This window comes from Bos indicus, chromosome 5 (genome assembly GCF_029378745.1).
Source record: "Bos indicus isolate NIAB-ARS_2022 breed Sahiwal x Tharparkar chromosome 5, NIAB-ARS_B.indTharparkar_mat_pri_1.0, whole genome shotgun sequence".
In the NCBI taxonomy this organism is placed as follows: Eukaryota; Metazoa; Chordata; class Mammalia; order Artiodactyla; family Bovidae; genus Bos; species Bos indicus.
In genome coordinates, this window is record NC_091764.1 from 60,109,121 (window position 1) to 60,130,064 (window position 20,944).

At 39.1% G+C, this 20,944-nt stretch overlaps 1 protein-coding gene and 1 long non-coding RNA gene across 7 annotated transcripts in view; one reads left to right on the forward strand and one right to left on the reverse strand.

The window, feature by feature from the left end:
* NTN4 (netrin 4) overlaps nucleotides 1–20,944 on the reverse strand; it is a 130,206-nt gene that overhangs the window by 73,929 nt on the left and 35,333 nt on the right. For 4 of the 5 annotated variants that reach the window (XM_019961111.2, XM_019961109.2, XM_019961110.2 and 1 more), the window contains exon 3: nucleotides 5,960–6,238. The exons of the other annotated variant lie outside the window; for it this stretch is intronic. In XM_019961111.2, coding sequence (XP_019816670.2) covers nucleotides 5,960–6,238 — 279 coding nt within the window. The remainder of the gene's footprint in view (nucleotides 1–5,959; nucleotides 6,239–20,944) is intronic. 5 annotated transcript variants of the gene reach the window in all.
* The window catches only part of LOC139183150 (uncharacterized), a 107,651-nt gene that overhangs the window by 55,420 nt on the left and 31,287 nt on the right, over nucleotides 1–20,944 (forward strand). Inside the window, exon 3 of one of the 2 annotated variants that reach the window (XR_011566644.1) lies at nucleotides 532–945. The exons of the other annotated variant lie outside the window; for it this stretch is intronic. This is a non-coding gene — a long non-coding RNA (uncharacterized lncRNA). The remainder of the gene's footprint in view (nucleotides 1–531; nucleotides 946–20,944) is intronic. 2 annotated transcript variants of the gene reach the window in all.

The following is a 20,944-nucleotide window of genomic DNA, read 5'->3' on the forward strand; positions in this document are numbered from 1 at the left end:
AGATACTCAACAAAGATGAGTCACACACTCCAAAAGATAGGTACTTCTAAATTATTTTCTTTGTAGATTTTCCAGACTTGTTTTTACTCTTTCTTGCCTTTGGACCATTTCACTAATGAATAGAAGAGAAGACAGAACCAATGATAATTTCAGATTCAACATTAAAATGCAGATGACTTGGATAGATTACCTATTCCTATGAAAAGAGTCTCTTTAGTGAAAGCTTTTTCCTTGGTAGCATATTGAGGGTAGAGGTGGGGTACAGTAAAAAGAACTCTGAATGTAGAAATTACTACCACTGTGACGATAAGCAGGTAAATTAATCTCTCTGTACCTCAGTTTCCCTTATCTGTGAAACAGTATTGACAATGCTCATCTTCCAGAATTGTAGTAAGGATCAAGGGGGAAAAAATGCACGGGAACGGGCTTTATAAAATGTAAAAATTAAGAGCTTTTGGTGGTGGAAATAGTCTTTGCTCTCTTATGTCATTACTCAGTTTATTTATTTATTTTTTATTTTTTATTTTTTAGCCATGCCACACTGACCTGCATCTTCTGCGATAAAAGCACAGAGTCCTAACCACTAGACCACCAGAGAATTCCCTTTGCTTGGTTTAGATTCCATGATCCATGATGATTATTAATTACTTGAGTCTACCTCCACCTCTCTTGCCCTCATGTCCTGTCTATGCTCTTTTTTACTCTGTTCTTGACATATTATCAACCCTGTATAGATTAAATTTTTACAGTACAAAAACAACAAAAAAGGATGGACGATGAATTTAACCTGAGCTCTACTCTTCATTAACCTTTGGGAAGTCAGTTAACATTCCCAAGCCTCAGTTCCTCATCTAAGAAACAAAGTGATGACGACACTCCACCCAGTTATTGTGAAGATTAAATTCAATAACACCTGTAACATGACAGCACGAAACCCGGCACACAGTAAGTGGTAACTGTTAGTAGTAGTGTTTATAATCCATGATAATTATTTTTTTCTCTGCTGAGAACTCAGACCTGACACTAATTTACAAATGTTCATTTTCAAATATACATGTATGTTTGCTATAAAAATATGTTAAAATTTTGAATATTCTTATTTAATAACCTTATTGTTTTTAAAACCTATGTTCTTTGCCTTAATATCTTGAAGAGCCAAGAGCTTTCAAATTAATACATATTCACAGTACGGCAAAGAATTTTTAAAAAGAATATAAAACTATGGCCTTAAATCTGTCCTGAATTTATAAAATATGACATATAAGAGATACAAATATAAATATGTGAATAAAAGTCTTCAGATTCAGAGGGAGAACAATGTTTGTAATGACGTTATATGAATGATTCTGCTACCTGACTTACATAGCTAGTAGCTAAGTAATATCTTTCTCAAACCTCACTCTATGGTTCCACAAGTTTTGATGTTTACCTTCAGATTTAGAACACATTAGTCAAAACTCTTATAAAAAAGAGTTTCTGGTTACAAAAGAAAAATCCGCCTTAACCTTAGTGTAACTCAAGGCATTTAAACAATTCTCCACAGCATTCTAAGGCCTGTGTGTTATCCAGTGAATGGTATTTTAGTAAAACAATGAAACATTCCATGTTCCTTCTTATTACCATCCATCATCCCACAGCTGTAAAATCGCCAACTGCTAGGAAAAAGGGAACTAAATCAGTCCTCCCCAGCTGCACAGAGAAAAAGCTTAAGATCTCCCTGCCACATCATTTCTGGGATCCCAGCAGGCTGGAATCAAAGTACCATTTTCCGTGACATAACACCCCTGCTGCTGCTGCTGCTAAGTTGCATCAGCAGCAGTGCCCGACTCTGTGCGACCCCATAGACAGCAGCCCACCAGGCTCCCCCGCCCCTGGGATTCTCCAAGCAAGAACACTGGAATGGGTTGCCATTGCCTTCTCCAATGCATGAAAGTGAAAAGGAAGTCGCTCAGTTGTGTCCGACTCTTAGCGGCCCCATGGACTACAGCCTACCAGGCTCCTCCATCCATGGGATTTTCCAGGGAAGAGTACTGGAGTGGGGTGCCATTGCCTTCTCTGCAAAAAGCACCTACTCTATGATTTATTCTTGTTGTTATTGGGAAAGAAGTGTCTGTAAGAGAAGTGGTAGAAAAGACAATACAAGATAACAATAGTGATGTAAATAGTGGCTACCGAATGTCAGGCACTGGCTACCCCGTTTTTAAGCCTCACAATAACTGTGTAAGGTAGACACTGATCTCATTTCCTTAAGGAAAATTTTCTTGCTGCAGTGGCAGCAGACTCGCTGTTTTTCATAGAACATGATTTCTATAATATGATCTATTAATAAAACCCCTCAGCTATAGGAGAACAAACAGGCTGACCATTAATGTCAGAACTAGGGCTTCTCACGAAGCCTCTAATACAGGCCACAAAGGAACCCCCAACACCATAGAGTGCTTCCTTTAAAGTTTCCAAAATATTACAGTGGAGTGATGGGCAGGTTTTGGGGGGCTCCGACTTTCTTACACATGTAAATTCTTAAGAGAAAAGCTGTAAATATAAAGATGGGGAAGAATTTAGTTTAGAGCCACAAAGCCACCAATGTTTCTGCCCCATTTCACTATACGTTCTTTTTTGAGAAACACTGCTGAGTGTTAGCACTGTGGTTGAAAGAAATGATTCACTTACCACCATCCACCCTCCTTTATCCTCCTTGTGAATCTCATGAGCTCAGAGGCTGAAGACAAGGTTTTCTCTGTTTTCTCTCATCAGGGAACTCACTGAGTGACCTGGTGGCTGTCATGAGAGAGGCAGCCTAGTTGCCTGTGTCCCTTGCCACAGAGATGTGGCTGACTTTGTCATGTAGATGGAGAATTCCTTGGTTGGCCACTCCACCTACTTAGGTGGGTGTTAGACCTGTGAAATGAAACTTGCCAGTTTGGTCAGGGATGTGCCGCCCATTGTGTGAGAAGCCCTCTTTCTTGAGGCTGGAGGCAAGTTGAATCTGAGTGCTAATGACACAGTTGGCCATGCCTTTAATTTCTTGCAACCATTGTTTTTTGCAAATCTGGGCTGGTCTCAGGGATTAAGGCAATCAGGACTCCACTGAGAATACACAGGATGGATCAAGATCTTCAAGTGCAATTCCACCCTTTTGGCTCCATCGGCATCTTTGTCGAATCATAGTGAAGGCTCCCACATGCTCACATATAAGCATAGGACTTACATAGGCATAGGACTATGTAACGTTCTTGGCATAGGACTGGCAGAGATAAACACGAATGCCCTCTTTCATGAAGTGCTGCACAGCCCAGACATCCTTTTTACCATCACCACTGGCAAAGCCCTTGATCATCTGGCTGAAGATTATATAGAATGGTTGTATTTTAAGACTTCTGCCATCAGCAGACCAGGTCAGAAAGGGGCACTGAGGTGGCTCTGCCTTGCTGCTGGTACCGATAACATCTTACTTCAAATCTGGATATTGAGGCCTGCAGTGGCTCTGGGGCAGCAGTGGCTGAGGCTGAAGCACTGGGAATTGATGATGTCCCTACCGGCTAGTGTATAAAGATGCTTGCTTTTATTGAGGGGCCACAGCTAGGCCTGGCTGTCCTTGCCCTCAGAAGCACAGAGGGATCCCTCTGGAGAGATAGTCACAGTGGTCAGGTAGTCTGGGGGGCTGATATGATTGGTCTTCAGTTTGCAGTTTACCAGGCTTCGTATCTTGACCAGCTTGTCCCAGGCACAGGAGACAGTGATGGGATTGCTGCTACTGAGTGAGAAGCATATGCAAGACACCCCTCTCAGTGGCTCTCAGTGGCTCTCACTCTAGACAGTGTACTTGCAAATACCCAGAATATATAATAAAAACTTCCGGGATTTTCTCTTCAGCCTTAGAAAATGTTGCTAGAATTGGCATAGGATTGGCAGAGATAATCTGCCAACTTGAAAGTTTATATTCAGAAGATTTACTTTAAAAAAATAAGAAAGAAAGAAGCTATTGCTTTTAAACGCATACCCATGAATGCTTTATAAGGCTCTTGAGAACTCTAGTAATTTAGTTTGGTTGATCAGAGTCATTCAGGTTGTCTCATAGGTCATGAGACAAATCAAATGTGGCCTATTCTGTGCCACTCATGTTTTGGGGGCCTCTAAGCTTGTATCCGTCCTCAGGACTCTACCCTGAAATTATCCTGTAAGGCTCAGGTTACAAGAGACAGTTGAAACAAGAGGCCAGTGTCGTAGTCTGTTTGGGCTGCTAGAAGCAAGTACTATAGACTGGGTGGATTATAAAAGACAGAGATTTACTTCTCAGAGTTTTGAAGGCTGAACGTCTGAGACCCAGGTGTCAGCCTGGTCAGGTACTGGTGAAAGCTTTCTTCCAAGTTGCAGACTGTTCACTGTGTCCTCACAGGACAGAAGGAGAAGCTAGCAAGCTGTCTGGCTTCTTCTTCTCAGGGCACTAGTCCCATTCATGAGGGCTCCACTCTCATGACCTAATCACTTCTCAAAGGCTCCATCTCTATGTACCATCACACTAGAACTAAGGGCTCAACAGAATTTGGGGGTGGGGACACAAACACCCAATACATTGCAGCCTGCAGGCTCTCCTTTCACTAATGCACCTAAATATAATGGCAGAAAGTTACTAACATCTTACCTCATACAGACCTGTTTTCAGTCTGGTTGACACGTCTCTAGAATATCTAGGTTACTTTCTATTTGACTAATACCTGAACCCAATTAACTTAGGTATAAAAAATTATTTCATCATTTATTTGAAACAATATTGATTCAAAAACCCATTAATGAGTAGAAACTAGTACATGTTTGTTGAATGAATATTGTACTTTCTTCCACTTGGGAACCCTAGATTCACTTCGAAGTAATAGCATTATTTCTATTCTTGTTACTTCCTGGCTGCTGTCCTAATCATTTCAGTTACCCCAGTGCTACTCTGCACCCTGCCAACTCAGCCCAGCTAACAAGATAATCAGGCTGGCTAACTGGTTCATGGTCTCTGGTGGCCCTATCCTATATCAGGGCTGGTAGAAAGAAGACAAATGTGTATGTCAATGCTTTAGGTAACAAAGTAAGGATATTCTGAAGCCTTTTATTTTTGATTTGGTTTGATTAGAAGTATCAGAAGAAAATATAAAATTAAAGAATTAGAATGCTCTCCTATTTCCCTATTCTCCATTCATGCCTCCACATGAATCCCAAATGGTACTTGCTGTCTGAGACACTCTGTGTCTTTTTTGGAAGAAGATGAGGTGAGGACAAATGGTGACAGTAATTTACATCCTCTCCCTATTCCTATGGTGCTATCATTCAACCAAATACCTGCTGAACACCTTCTTCTGGCTCAGGTAACACAATAGATCCTGAGAATACAAAGATCACACAGTGCCTGTCCTCCTAGGAGAGGCAAACAAGTAAAAGTTCACAGGAAAGTGCAATGAGAAGTGTGAGCCTAGAGGAAAGAGCATTTAAGTCTGCCTTAGGGTGAGAGGCCACTCTTAAGAGAGGAAAGTTATTATTCATTCTACTGGCTGGCAAGCAGAAGATACCAGGAGTTAAACTAAGGTTCTTATTTTTTACACTCTAAAATCCATTTAACAATAGTACCCATTTACTGTCAAGGCTGGTTTCCATGTGATAATGCCACAAATATGATTATGTTAACCTCTCCTACTGCTCACCTTACACTTTATATCTGAAGGTCATAGTACTAAAATCTGGCATGAATGTTTTCCAAGGAATCTGGTTATCATGCTTGACTATTTATAATTCAAAAATGGAAGATTAAAAAAAAACAACAAAAAACCCAAGTTAATAGGCACATCCTGGGATGACCATGGAGTTGGAGGAGTGAATCATCAGAGGAAGAAAGAAGAAGCACTATGCAAGCATAGACTCACTGTAAGAGAATTTAGACTAAGGATTTTTTTCATAAGTGAGGACTTGTTTTACATACCACGTGGAATGCTCCAGGGGCCTTGACAGGTCTGAAGCCATCAATAGGTATGCACTGGTCAGCATGGCCGTTACAGAAGCAGCTGCCCTTAACAATGAAATCATAGATTGCATAGTGGGTAAAATGTTGAGGCTCTGCATTCAAGTGGTTTCTCTGACAGGGACAAGACTGTCGTTTTAGCAGCTGCACACGGAGGTTGGTGATCTTCAGCTGCTCCTGCACCTTGGCACTGTAAGGGTTCTCCATATCATTCGGTGGTGACAAAGCTCTGAAAATAACCTGTAAAGAAAAAGAAAACGCGGTGCATATACAGGACTGTGTGCAAACCCTGAACTCTCCCGCCCCGTGTAGTCCTGCTTTGCTTTATACCTTTCATCATCTACAAATGATAAGATAAGAGGGTTTCAGACCTTGATTCCATCTGGGGAAGAGCTGCCCTATTATTTCAAGGAACAGATGTGCTGCCTGTTTGGATGCAGAAGTATAAACTGAGTAACAGCAGAAACCTGACTCTTGGGATAAAGGCAGCCATACAAAGATCTTGAGAGAAGAGCCTTCCAGGCAGAAGGAACAGCCAGTTTAAAGACCTTTAAGTAGAATCAAGCTTGGCTTATTCAAGGAAGAACAACAAGATCAGTGTGACCAGAGTCCAGGGGACAAGGGGACAGTGTTCAGAGAGGAGGAGAGAGCCCTTGTATGACAGATTATGAATACAGTGCCCTTTAAAGGCCATGGTAGAGTCATTCTAACTGTAGTGGGAAGCCACTGGAAGGTAATAGGCAGAGAAGCGATGTGATCTGATTTGCATTTTTAAGAAAGGGAACTTACTTTTGTGAGGAGGGTGGATTACAAAGAGTAAAGAACAGAAGCAAGAAGACCAGTTAGGGAGAGACTGCAAAATAATAAAGATCCAGGTACTTATATTTGTAAATGAGGTATGACCTTTTCAAAGGCTCATCAGTTATTAAATGAGGCCACTTCCACTAGAAATATTTTTGGTCCTCCTTTTCTGGATCTGCCTGGCAAGCCTGTGGCATATATTTGGAATATTTTTGTGTGTTAGTCACTCAGTCATGTCCAACTCTGCAACCCCATGGACTGTAGCCCACCAAGCTTCTCTGTGCATGGAATTCTCCAGGCAAGAATATTGGAGTAAGTTGCCATTTCCTTTTCCAGGGAATCTTCCCAACCCAGGGATTGAACTCAGGTCTCCTGCATTGCAGGCAGATGCTTTACCATCTGAGCTACCAGGGAAGCCCAAAAGTGAAGTCACTCAGTTGTGTCTGACTCTCTATGATTTCATGGATTGTAGCCTTCCAGGCTCCTCTGTCCATGGGATTTTCCAAGCAAGAATACTGGAGTGGGTTGCCATTTCTTTCTCCAGGGAATCTTCCCAACCCAGGGATCAAACCCAGGTCTCCCCTCATTGCAGGCAGACTCTTTACCATCTAAGCTACCAGGGAAGCCACAATATTTTTACTGGCAGTAAATATACAACCCTTTGAGAATGGATCTGATTTCTGAAGTTAGTCAAAAGTCATTTAAATACAGAGGAGGCAATGACAACCCATTCCAGTACTCTTGCCTGGAAAATCCCATGGAGAGAGGAGCCTGGTAGGCTACAGTCCTTGGGGTCGCTAGGAATTGGACACGACTGAGGAACTTCACTTTCACTTTTCACTTTCATGCATTGGAGAAGGAAATGGCAATGCACTCCAGTATTCTTGCCTGGAGAATCCCAGGGACGGGGGAGCCTGGTGGGCTGCCGTCTATGGGGTCTCACAGAGTCGGACACAACTGAAGTGACTTAGCAGCAGCATTTAAATCCAATGCAGTAAGTAATAAACCTGATTGAGTTAGTTAACAGCACTTTTGGTGAAAAGCAAGGTATAATTAAGCAATGATTTTTTTTATTGTTTAGGTTATAGATAGGTTATAGATTCTATAGGCAATTTAAGGTGTTAGGAGGGAGGGAGGAAAACCAGAGGGAGGAAGGCTCAGAAGGGCATGCGAAGGAGTCTATACCTTATATAGGGGTAATAACATGGGCCTTGGGGTGGGGTGGTGTAAAATTCTCTAGTGGACCTGTTACTTTGGAGTAGAGACTGGTGGAGAAGGAAATCACTGCCTGTTGAAACTAGTGAATATAAATATAATGTAACATGAAGGATTATTAGAAGGAAGGCAACACTCATGCATGAGTTGCCTCAACACTCATGATGAGTTACACCTCATCATGCAGTTAAACAAAACAGACAAAACCTCAGTCAATCTCATTGATTTATATAGTAAGAAACACAAAGCTCCTCTGAAAAATTCTTAAACATCTCTTGGCTTTAAAAAAAAAATGTCAAAACCTTATTTACAAAAAAACAGAAATATTTTGATAACCACATACAGCCATCCCTTGGTATTCAGGAAGACTGGTTCCAGCACTGCCCCCACCCCAATACCAAATTTTGCAAATGCTCAAATCCCTTAGTTGGTCCTCCAAATCCACAGATATGAAGCCTGTGGAAACAGAGAGCTGACTATACTATGAAATAAATTATTAAAAAGTAAACTTTGGATAAACTCCCATTTAGAAAGAATGTATGTAAAAGTGACTTTCCAGGGGAAAAAATTTTTTTCTTTAAGGAATACTTTGGATAGAAAAATTTCATTTTACAAATCAATTTTGCATGGAAAGTATGAAAAGACAAGACTCTACTGTGTAGGATCAGATTTCCAGGTCTACTGGTACAGAACTGTCCTCAGTGAAATATAACTTAAGGCAAGGTGTTAATTCAATGGACACTAGACCTCCTCTAGCCAATTCTCCATCCAGCAGCCAGAGTGATTCTTCACTAACAGAAATTGGACCATGTCCCTTGCTTAAATCCACACCCACCCAAAGACCTCCCATTTCTCTCAGAATAAAATACAAAGTCCTTATAATGGCCCTGCTTTATTTTTTATCTTAGTGCTATTACTACCTGCACATTATAGTCGTAGTTGTTTAATGTTTTACTAGTAGTCTTTTCAATATAGAATATAAACTTGTTTTTTTTTTTTTTTGGCTGCACCACAAGACATACAGAATTTTAGTTCCCTGACCAGGGATCAAACCCATGCCCCCTGCAGTGGCAGCGTGGAGTCTTAACCACTGGACTGCCAGGGAATTCCAGTTCCCTAGAATGTGAACTTCTTGAGGAGAGTCACTGATGTATCTCAGGACAGTGCCTGGCACAGAACAAGGCCTGGTATTCAATAAATTTTTGGTAAATAAATTGATTAATTATAACATTGTTCTCAGCATTCAAATAACAGATGAGAATTTCAAATAACTTCCTTCTATAGGGTCATAAACAAATTCACATACTGAATTCATGTCACAGCACCAGAAGGGAACAGGTAAGTTATATTAAAGCAATAGTTATAAATAATGAATTATTAACCAGTATGTAGCTAATTTTGAACTTGCAAAACTTAAGAAAGCTGTGTCTTAAACAATAGTCTGTCCCCTTCATTCACATGTAAGGTGGCAGAAAGCAACACATTATCAACTAAAGTTTTTCAACAAATAATATGTCACCTATTTGAAAGTCAATATAAAACTAATATCTTTTGAGACTTCCCTAGGGGTCTAGTGGGTAAGACGTGCTCCCAGTGAATGGGACCTGGGTTCCCTTCCTGATCAGGGAATAGGATCCCATGTGCCGCAACTAAGACCAGGCTCAGCCAAGTAAACAAATATTTTTTTAAAAGAATGAATGTCTTTTTCTTTGAACAACAGACTAAACATAACATGGTTTTATATTTCCAATCATTAAAAAAATTTTAAAAAACAGTGACTTCATTGTGAGATTTACATAGGGTTTATTTTCCATATGACTCTCAAACACTGGCATTATGTTAGACACTTGTGAAGAACTCTTGCTCTAAATAAGATCAGTGATGTGGCTACCTCCCAATTTATTAACCAGTGGTGCAAGGACATGGAAAAGGGTAACCAATGCTAAGTAAATGTGTTCCACTGAAAAGTCTTTGCATACTACACCGTCACCCACCCATCCTTTTCCTGAACATTGGTGGCAACTGTGTTTGCTCTCTCTGCTCCTGGCACATTTTCACCCTTGACATTTACCCTAGTTCCCTCTCTCTCCCTCCCCGTGAGAATTGTTCAGCACATGCAAGACTACAGGAAGATCTGTCAAGGTTTGTAGGAACTCAGAGGCTATTTTGCTTCCTGAACCCAGACTGTGGAAGCTGAATGGTGGCTCTGTGCTTGGTGTGCATGACACCACAGTTGGCACGCTGATATCAGCAGGGAACGGGCATTGTGACCCCCGAGGCTGCATGCTGGAAAGGAGACAGCAGAGTGCCACAGACACAAAAGTGAACGGGAATTTAAACCATGAAATCTTTTTTTCTAGAAAGGAGACGCCTTAATCTGATACCCTGGGAAATGGATCTACCCTGCACCAGGAAACAGAGAGTGTGCCAATCCAGATGCTTCAAACTTCTGGCAGGTCGCCTTTTGGGTCCCACCCAGTTTTTCTTAAAACATCCACAGAAGAAGCTTGTATGGCACTACTAAAATGAAGGAAGAAAAAGTGTAGAAGCTCTCCATATAACATCAGCCTCTTGTGTCTTTGTTCCCATCAGGAACTGCATGTATACACAGGGGCCATCGCTGTTCCTCTGTCTGTGATTGCTTCTGAAGATGCACTCCTAACAAGACATCGTTAAAAAGCCAGAGGGGGATGAGGATCCAGCCCAATTCAATGTTTCCAGCTTGTTGGTGCTATTGGCCAGGACTTCATGATCTTAGGCTTCCCAGGTGACTCAGATGGTAAAGAATCTGCCTGCAATGCAGGAAACCCTGGTTCAATCCCTGGGTTGGGAAGATCCCCTGGAGAAGGGAATGGCTACCACTCCAGTATTTTTTCCTGGAGAATTCCATGGACAAAGGAGCCTGGCCAGTTACAGTCCATGGGGTTACAAAGAGTTGACACAACTGAGCAACTATCACTCATGATCTTATCTTTTTAACTAAGAAATTTGATTATGTTTTAGTGATTATACTATGCTCATTACAGGAAAATCTGTCACTCAAAGTGTAGAAAACATTAAAAACCTACAATCTGATCCACGTGGAAGACAACCAGGGATGCCAGCTTGATAATATTTTTCCATCTGAACTTCTATATGTATACATACAGAGTATAATGTAAAAACTTTGGTTCAAATTTGCAAAACCTTGTGAATATTCTTCCAAATCATTAAAAATAACTCTACATCAGTTGTTCTCAAAGTGTGGCCTCCTAGACCACTATCATCAGTAACAACCTGGGAACTTGTTCAAAATGCAAATTCTTGGGCCCTACACCAGACTGACAAATCAAAAACTCTGGAGATGGAGCCCAGCAATCTGTGTTTCAACAAGCCTTCCAGGTGGTTTTGAAGCACAATAACATTTGAGAATCACTGCCACATAATTTTAAAAACTGCTTAGCGTTCCATTGTGTGACTATGACACAATTTATTCAGCCAGGCTGGTATCATTGTTTCCAGCTTTTCAGTATAACTCATTACAAAGTACAATGTTATAGCTAGAATATGGGAGTTTATAATAATATCTTGACACATTTCCAAATGTGAAAATCAAGAGTTATAGTTTCAAAACCTATCAGAGCTTCTTGAATGAATCATGTACCCTTTCTTACCTAATCTTGGGAATCTTGACATTTCTCAGTCTTGCCTCACTTCTCTAAGCCTGGAATGCCTCAAACTTTGCCTAAGGATCTGGATTCTTGGCTTAGGCTCTGCCATTTCTCATGCTCTACTAAAACAAAGAGATCTTCTGAACAGGGTAGAATCACCTACATGTTCTTTCTTTTCTAGAATACTTACAAAAAACTCTAAATAATACTGAGAATTAGTTTAAAAATGGCATTCTATACATTTACATAGCATTCTATTTATACTCAGAAATTTCAACAGAGTACCAACACAGTGTGGACAAAATAAGTAGTAGAGTAATATTAGGTATATAATAGTCAAGGAATTCTTTCCATTCTGAACTCATAATTTACATACTGTTTTATACCTAAAATTGTATTGCCTGTGTAGAATAATACTTCAAGAAACTTAGTTATCACATTAAAAAAAAAAACAAAAAACTTTTTAGCTGCTAGTTTGAGGAATATTTCAGGTCCAAGCTGATTACCCATTCCATGGACTCCTCTGGCACTTGTTCTTCCCATGATGGCATTTTTACACTAGTACATTGTTATTGCTTATTTACTTGTCTGTATCCCACATTAGACTCTGCTCAGTGGGCAAGGATCTTGTTTGTCTGGTTAACAGCTGTGTCCCCCAGCATGTCCCACAGTCTTTGGCAAATTGTAGCATTTCATAATTAAGTTGAATGAATAAATGAATGACTGATTTCTCCAAATAGCATTTTTTAAAAAGGAGAAGCCAAATAGGGAATAGGGTTTAGAAAAATAAAGAAAGCAAGATGGTCTTACCACAAGTTCTGCACTCCTGATGAGGAGTATGTGAACACACATATTTGTATAAATACCTATGTAAAAATATAGGTAGTACATTTCAAGTGGTTTCATAGATTCTTTCCCTTCAGTAGCACACAAGATCTTTCATGTTCTTCAGAAAACAAATCAGGCAGGCATGAGCAAGGACCCAAACACATACAAATACTAGATATTTCCCATGGTTTCTGGTCTAGTTTTTTTTATTTACCAAAAATAGAAGCTTCAGGATCATAACTGCAATTGTTATTTAATGGTTTTTGAAAACCTAGATAGCTTCATGTTCTCAAAAGAGCTTTTGGTTTCAATGATTTTCTCTATTTCTGTATTTCGCTTTTGCTTTTTAAAAACAAAAAAAAATTTTTTTAATTTATTTTTGGCTGTGCTGGGGCTTCATTGCTGCTCGGGCTTTTCTCTAGTTGTGGCAAGCGGGCGCTACTCTTTAGTTGCTGTGGCTTCTCTTGCTGTGAAGCATGGGCTCTAGGTTGGGCAGGTTTCAGGAGTTGCAGCACATGGGCTTTGTAGTTGTGGCTCCCAGGCTCTAGAACACAGACAGGCTCAATAGTTGTGGTGCTTGGGCTTAGTTGCTCCAAGGCATGTGGGATCTTCCCAGATCAGGGATCCAACCCATACCTTCTGCACTGACAGGTGGATCAGATCAGATCAGATCAGTTGCTCAGTCGTGTCCAACTCTTTGCGACCCCATGAATCGCAGCACACCAGGCCTCCCTGTCTATCACCAACTCCCGGAGTTCACCCAAACTCATGTCCGTTGAGTCGGTGATGAAATCCAACCATCTCATCCTCTGTCGTCCCCTTCTCCTCCTGCCCCCAATCCCTCCCAGCATCAGAGTCTTTTCCAATGAGTCAACTCTTCGCATGAGGTGGCCAAAGGACTGGAGTTTCAGCTTTAGCATCATTCCTTCCAAGGACATCCCAGGGCTGATGTCCTTCAGAATGGACTGGTTGGATCTCCTTGTAGTCCAAGGGACTCTCAAGAGTCTTCTCCAACACCACAGTTCAAAAGCATCAATTCTTCGGTGCTCAGCCTTCTTCAAGTCCAACTCTCACATCCATACATGACAACAGGAAAAACCATAGCCTTGACTAGACGGACCTTTGTTGACAAAGTAATGTCTCTGCTTTTGAATATGCTGTCTAGGTTGGTCATAACTTTCCTTCCAAGGAGCAAGCGTCTTTTAATTTCATGGCTGCAGTCACCATCTGCAGTGATTTTGGAGCCCCCCAAAATAAAGTCTGACACTGTTTCCACTGTTTCCCCATATATTTCCCATGAAGTGATGTGACAGGTGGATACTTTACCACTAAACCACCAGGGAATCCCCTTAGTTTTGCTTTTACCTTTATTACTTTTTTCTGCTTCCTTTGGGTTTCATTTTCTTTTACTAGTTTCTTGATAGAACTGTAGATCATTGTTTTGAGACCTTTTCCCCTAAGTGCTTCATTAGTTGCAGCTCATAAATTTTTCTATGCTGTATTTCCATTTATAATTCAGCAGAAATGCTTTATAATTTTCCTTTCTATGTCTTCTTTGACCCATGGGTTATTCAAAAATGTGTAATTTCCAAATATTTGGGGATTTCCAAGATACCTTCCTATAATTGATTTCTAAGTAATTCCTTTGTGATCAGAGAATAAACTTTGTATGATTTAAATATTTTTATATTTCTTGGCACCTGTCTTATGACCCAGTATATGACTTATCTTGATAAATGCCCTTGAAAAGATTTATATTCTACTGTTGTTGGTGAAGTGTTACATAAATGTTAATTACATCAAGTTGGTTGATAATGTAATTCAAATCATCTATATTCTTTTCCCTACTTGTTATATCATGATTTTCTCTACTTATTATATCAATTTCAGTGAGAAAGTTGTAGAAGTCTCCAACTATAACGATCAGTTTATCTATTCCTTCTTGCAATGTTTGCCACACTCATTTGAAGCCTTTTTATTAGGTGCATAAACATTTAGGGTTGTTATGTTCTCTTGATGAACTGGCTCCTTAATCAGTATGAGAAGTCCCTCTTTATCCCTGGCAATATTCTTTGATCTGAAATTTACTTTGTCTGATAATAATATAGCCACTATCAGAAGCTTTTGATTAGTCTCAGCACTTATCTTTTTCCACTCTTCTCCCTTTAAATTATTTACATCTTAATATTTAAAATGGATTTCATATAAGCAGCATGATTATGTCTTTTGAAAATCTATATTCAATTTCATAATCTCTGCCTTTAATTGGAGTGTTTAAGCCTTTTAAATGTAATATGATACACATTGTGTTTAATCTACCATCTTGGTTTTTGCTTTATATTCTGTCCCCCTTCTTTTTATATTTTCCATTAGATTGAACATTTTAGGGTCCTTTTATAATTTCCATTTTTATTAGTTATAACTCTTTTTAAAAAAATAGTAATTGCCTTAGGATTTATAGTATACATCTTTAACTTAGCACAGTCTATCTTTAAGTAATATTTACTACCTCACAAACAGTATAAGAAATATAATAGTGTACTCCCTTTCCTCCCTTCAACCTGTGTCACTGTGGTCATGCATCTGACTTCTATATATATTATAATCTCTACCACATATTGGTAATACTTTTCCTCTAAAAAGTCAATTATCTTTTAAAGAGATTTTAAAAATAAGAAAAAAGTATTTTACATGTAGCCACCTATTTTCCCTTTTTGATGACCTTCATTCTTTACTATTCCTTTATCTAGATATCCTTCTGCCTGAAGGATTTCTTTTTAAAATTTCCTGTAATGCAGGTCTGCTGGTTGCCTTTTCATGCCTGAAAAAGTCTATTTCTTCTTCATTTTTGAAAGATATTTTTGCCAGGCATAGAAGTTTAGGTTAACTTTTTTTTTTTTTTCCTGTCAATACTTTCAGGATTCTGCTTAACTATCTTTTGGCTTGTATTGTTTCTGTACAAAAGCTGCCATTCTTGTATTCGTTCTTTTGTACATAAATGTGTTATTTTTTTGTCCCCCTCTGGCTGCTTTTAAGTTTTTCTCTTTGCTATTCATCGTTAAACTACTTGATTATGATGTGCCCTGGGGCAGTTTTCTTCCATTTCATGTGTCTAAGGTTTGTTATACTTGTTTGTTTAAGGTTTGTTGGATCTATGGATTTATAGTACAATCAAATTTAGAAAAACTTCATCCATTATTCCTTAAATTGTTTTCTGTTCCTCTCCTCTCCTTCATGGATACCAACTTATTCATGTACTACAGCTCCCTGATTTATTTATTTTTTTAAATTGCTGAGTTATTTATTTTTCTGCTTTTTGAAGTTGTTCCACAGCTCACTGATTTATTTATTTAAACTGATGATTTATTTATTTATCTGCATTTTTTCTCCCTGTGTTTCATACTGGACCATTGCTACTGCCATGTATTGAACTTCACAAATCTACTTATCTGTAGGTCTAACCTACTAATCCCATTCCATGTATTTTTCATCTGAGACATTGTGTTTTTCAACAGTGGATGTTGAACTGGGATTTCTGCCATATTTTCCATGCTCCACTTAACATGGTCAGTCTTTCCTCTACATTCTTAAACATAAGGAATACAGTTATAATCGTATTAATGTCCATGACTACTACCCCTATCATTTATTTGTGTCACTTCTGGATCTGTTTCTGTTTACTTTTCTACTCATCATAGGTTGTATTTTCCTGCTTTTTTGCATGGCTTCATTGGCTGCCAGACATTGTGAGTTTTACCTTATTGATGGCTGGATTTTTTTTTTTTCTTTTTAATTCTTGAGCTCTTTTCTGGGATGCAATTACTTGGAAATAGCTTGAAGTTTAAATAGCTTTTAAGTTTTGTTAGGTGGGACCACTGCATTTTTTAGTATCAGGCTAGTTCTGTCCTTTCATTCAGGCAATACCCTTCTAATTATTCTACTGATGCATTACAAGGTTGAATTATAAAGTTTTCCACTGTGGCTGACTAATCCTGGTCCTGTGTGATCTCTAAGGATTTGTTCCCTCTGTCCTTTAAGGTGGTTCCTTGTCTGCCCTCAAGTAGGTTTCTTAAACACATGTGTTGATTGGTACTCTGCTGAAGACTTGAGGGGGACCGTTTGTAGATCCCTGGAAGTCTCCCCCAGTGCAGCCGTTTTTGTTGTTGTTGTTGTTTCTGGTGCTCCACTCTGCAAACTCTGCCTCCTTGGTCTTCTCAAACTCTCAGCTCTTTAATTCAGGAAATCTATTAGGCTTCTCCTCAGTTCCTCTTTCCTGTGCCCCAGCCTGGAAACTCTAGGCAATAAGCTAGGGCAATCATAGAGTTCACCTCATTTGCTACTGCTCTCTTCAGGGACCACTGGGATGTCCAATACCATCAGGGACCTGCTGCTTGATGTCCAATACCTGAAAACATTTGTGTCATATATTTTGTCCATTTTTTTAGTTGTTTCAGGCAGCAGGATTAGTCTGATTCTTGTCATTGCATCTTAGCTGTGAGCTGAAGTCTAAAGAACCAAGAGAGTTTAATTGTATAAAATATAATTTAAAAAATGATAATTGAACTAAGTCCTTAGTTTTGTATAAAGCTATCATGGAAATTATACATTGAAATTTTAGAAGTGCGGGAACCATACTTGGAACATTTAGTAGATAAAAAGGCTTGAAAACTTGTTTTTTTATGGGGCATATCAAACTAAGAAATACAAAGAATTGAAAACATAAGCATCTGAACTTTGTAAGTTTATTCAGTAAATCTGTTTTGGTAATTTGTATATTTTAAAAGACAGGAAAATCCTCATTATAACATTCTTTACAGTTTATGTGACTTATTATAATCTTCTACTTTATATTTTTAAGTTTATATCATGCTTTGATGCATCTTTGTATTCCCATCTAATACTGTCTGACAGATTAATAATACTACTGAAAGAGTGTGTTAATTAGGATCATGTTAAAACAGGCTTAAATTTTCTGATTTAAGAATAATAATATAGATATAAAAATTTTATTTATATAATGTGAATTTTATTCATAAAAGAACATACTAAGCACATAGTACTTCACAAGAAAGTTTATCATCTTAAAAATACCTTAGTTGTTTGTTAGTCTTACACTACCTAAAATTTTTACCTTATTAAAAAAAGGATTCACTATAATCAATATTAAAATACTTTCTGAGTGCCAAATTTGAATAATGTATTTTCAGTAATAAATTTACATCAACTGCAAGAATGACAACACATTTAGAAAGGGAATCCCTGGTACTTTTGCCTAACATAATTTAATAAAAAGATAAAACACCTCTACCATAAAAACTAACTGTATATATATATTAGAAAAATAATCACACTTCTTCCCAGCTCTACAGAATGACATCTATGTGGAGAGATATTTCCAACTGCATTATAAAGCATTTGTTTCGTGTGTTTCAGGTCATTTTTTTTCATGTGTTTGCTTCAAGTTGTTTGTTTCATGTTTACCAGTTCTTTAGAAATTGCATCTGTTTAATTCATTTGAATCTCATTACTACACATTGACAACTGTTCTGTTTATTGTTAGGTTGATGACACACCTTAAGATCTAAACATAGAAACTAATATATCTGTCTTCATTTTTACTGTTCCTCAAGCGAGACTGCAAACTCTCCTACTTAAAAAGTTCCTAAAATTTAGTGGGATTCACACACTCTAGTTTTGTATTGTCACCACACAAACAAGGAAGGCTTTATGTCACCTGGCTTCTGAAACTAGTTGCTGGCACCGTGTAAGCTGACATTTTAGGAATCTGAGATGGAAAGCTGAAAGATTCTTTGAGTACCTGTACCCTAATATATTTTTGAAACCAGCTCTCTGTTGTCCTGGGTAGGTAATCTTTGGGAAAGTATGTGAAGTTTCAGGCCTCTTAAGGGTTGCAGTGAGTGGAGTTCTGGTTTCAAGGGGAAAGAAGGCTGGACAAGGAGCAGACAGCATAATTAACAGGTGGGTGTCTGTGGCACAGCAGCTGGTTGGGTTAATTTTAGAACATTTGTCCTTGACTGTGCCACTTTAAGTGGAGCACCTACTTGTGTTAGAGAAGTGTGTCTGTCTTTGGGCAGTGCCAAAATCCTTTTGCTTACACTCTGGAGCATTAAGCACCCTGTTTCATCAGATAGCCCACCTTTTAAAGTGGGAGAGTTTTATCTACTCAACTAGTTCTTCTAAGATAGGACAATATAACCTAATAAACCTCTCAGTGGAGCAAGCTGAGGAATGCAGTGCACTCAAGTGACTTACTTGTACGATAATAACCTCGATTTGTAAGTACACAAAAGGCTCTTTGCATGTTTCAAGGACATATTTACAGTTTTAAAATGATGAAAAGGCAGCTTCTTAAATATCTTCAGGGGGAAGGGAAATGACAGAACTGCAAGGAGAAACAAGAAACAAGACAGAAGATCAAAATAAAAATAAAGACTGGGGCTAAAAATAAATTTTAAAACATTCTCCAATACATTTGGAATGCTAGCTTTTCCTTTGCCCTCAGTAGTTGGAGTCTTGGGATCTGAGTGTCAGAAGAGTCCTTAGCAACAGATGATCTAGTCTGACGAGAGGAAATCGAGGTGCAGACTGCTTAAAGTGATTTACCAAAGGTCAGTAAACAGGTTTATGACCAAGCTAAAACTAGCACCCAGTTTCCTGATTCTAATCTCATGAGTTTTCCAATATATCCCACTTTATACTTGTTTGGCAGCCAGCCATTCCTGAATTAAAGTTAAATTTTAAATTCAAGATTAAGGAGAATTTTATATATGATTTATCCCACTTGTCATCCTCATAATGGATGGGACTAACTGTGCCACCTTTTTTTTAATGGATATGACTAACTATAACCTTCATAAAAGTAACAATACTTACTCTTGATTGGCTCACAGGGATGCAGGGAAGATGTTTTAAAAGATATCAGATATAGAAACATTTTGAAAAATCACTGCTCTTTATAAATAAAATTGATTGGTGAATAGCTTTTTATTAGGGACCTGCCTTGTTTTTGTCAATCTACCTTCTTTGGGACTGAGCAGCCCAGTGGCTAGGATTCATGATAGGCCCTTCAGATGAGGGCTGTATGTCAACCTGAGTAACTTCCCAGTCTTTCCCTTCTGTTTCCTGGCAACACAGTCAGTCTACAGTCTGGAATACCCTCTGCCTCATCTCGGGTCATCAATGCCTTCTGTTTGCCTCATCTATGCTGGAAATTGCATACGTGACCTCTCTGCTTTCACTGCCTGTCCCTTCCAACTCTTGCTCCCTCTTTGTACTCAGTTTTGTATACGCCAATCATATTGAACTCCTTTCTGTTCCTAGAGAGCCCCATGGTCTCTCTCCCTTCCCCTTCCCAGACTTGGCCCATAATATTTCACTGCCTGGAATCCTTTTTACTTTTTTTTTTTTTTTTTTTTGGCCACTGTCACCCACTGCTTGACTCCCCTTCCTTCCTTGGCCAACTGGTTACCTATCTTTTAGGTATCATCTTCCGCATCTTTCTTCACCATTCCTCTCCACTGTAAGTTTAGATGAGATGTTCTCATATGCTACTTCAAGCACCTGTTATTTCTTGCAGACTTCACACTACTGTGTCTATTTTAATTGCTTATATTCCTCTCTAGACTGTGAGCCCCATGAGTGCAGAGGGCCGTGTTTGCTTCTCCACCAGTACATAGCCGATGCTTGCCACATATAAGTCGCTTAGTCATGTCCGACTCTTTGTGACCCCATGGACTGTAGCCTGCCAGGCACTGCTTCCCATGGAATTTTCCAGGCAAGAATACTGGAGTGGATAACCATTTCCTTCTCCAGGGGACCTTCCCAACCCAGGGATCAAACCTGGATCTCTCACATTGTAGGCATTTTATTTACCTTTTAAGCTACCAGAGTCCAAAGAGTTAACACATATTTTTAGAAAGATGATACTCATACTTAATAATAATTCACATGTCACACACTGCTTTCACCTTTATTTACCTCACTTCATCCTTGCAGTAAACCTATGGTTGGTATTATTCATTGCCATTTTTCAGACATAGAAATTCACCTAGCTAGAAGTGGCAGAGCCAGTATTTGAACCCAGGTTGTTGGATTCCAAGTTCAATGTTATTACTATTACAACAAACTTTGTTTGGTTATAGAATAATTAAAAGTCTTAAGTAGGTGACCAAGGGAGAGACATAATTGGAGCTTCTCTACTGCTGCTGCTGCTGCTGCTAAGTCGCTTCAGTCGTGTCCGACTCTGTGCGACCCCATAGACGGCAGCCCACCAGGCTCCCCCGTCCCTGGGATTCTCCAGGCAAGAATACTGGAGTGGGTTGCCATTTCCTTCTCCAATGCATGAAAGTGAAAAGTGAAAGTGAAGTCCCTCAGTCGTGTCCTACTCCTAGCGACCCCATGGACTGCAACCTACCAGGATCCTTCATCCATG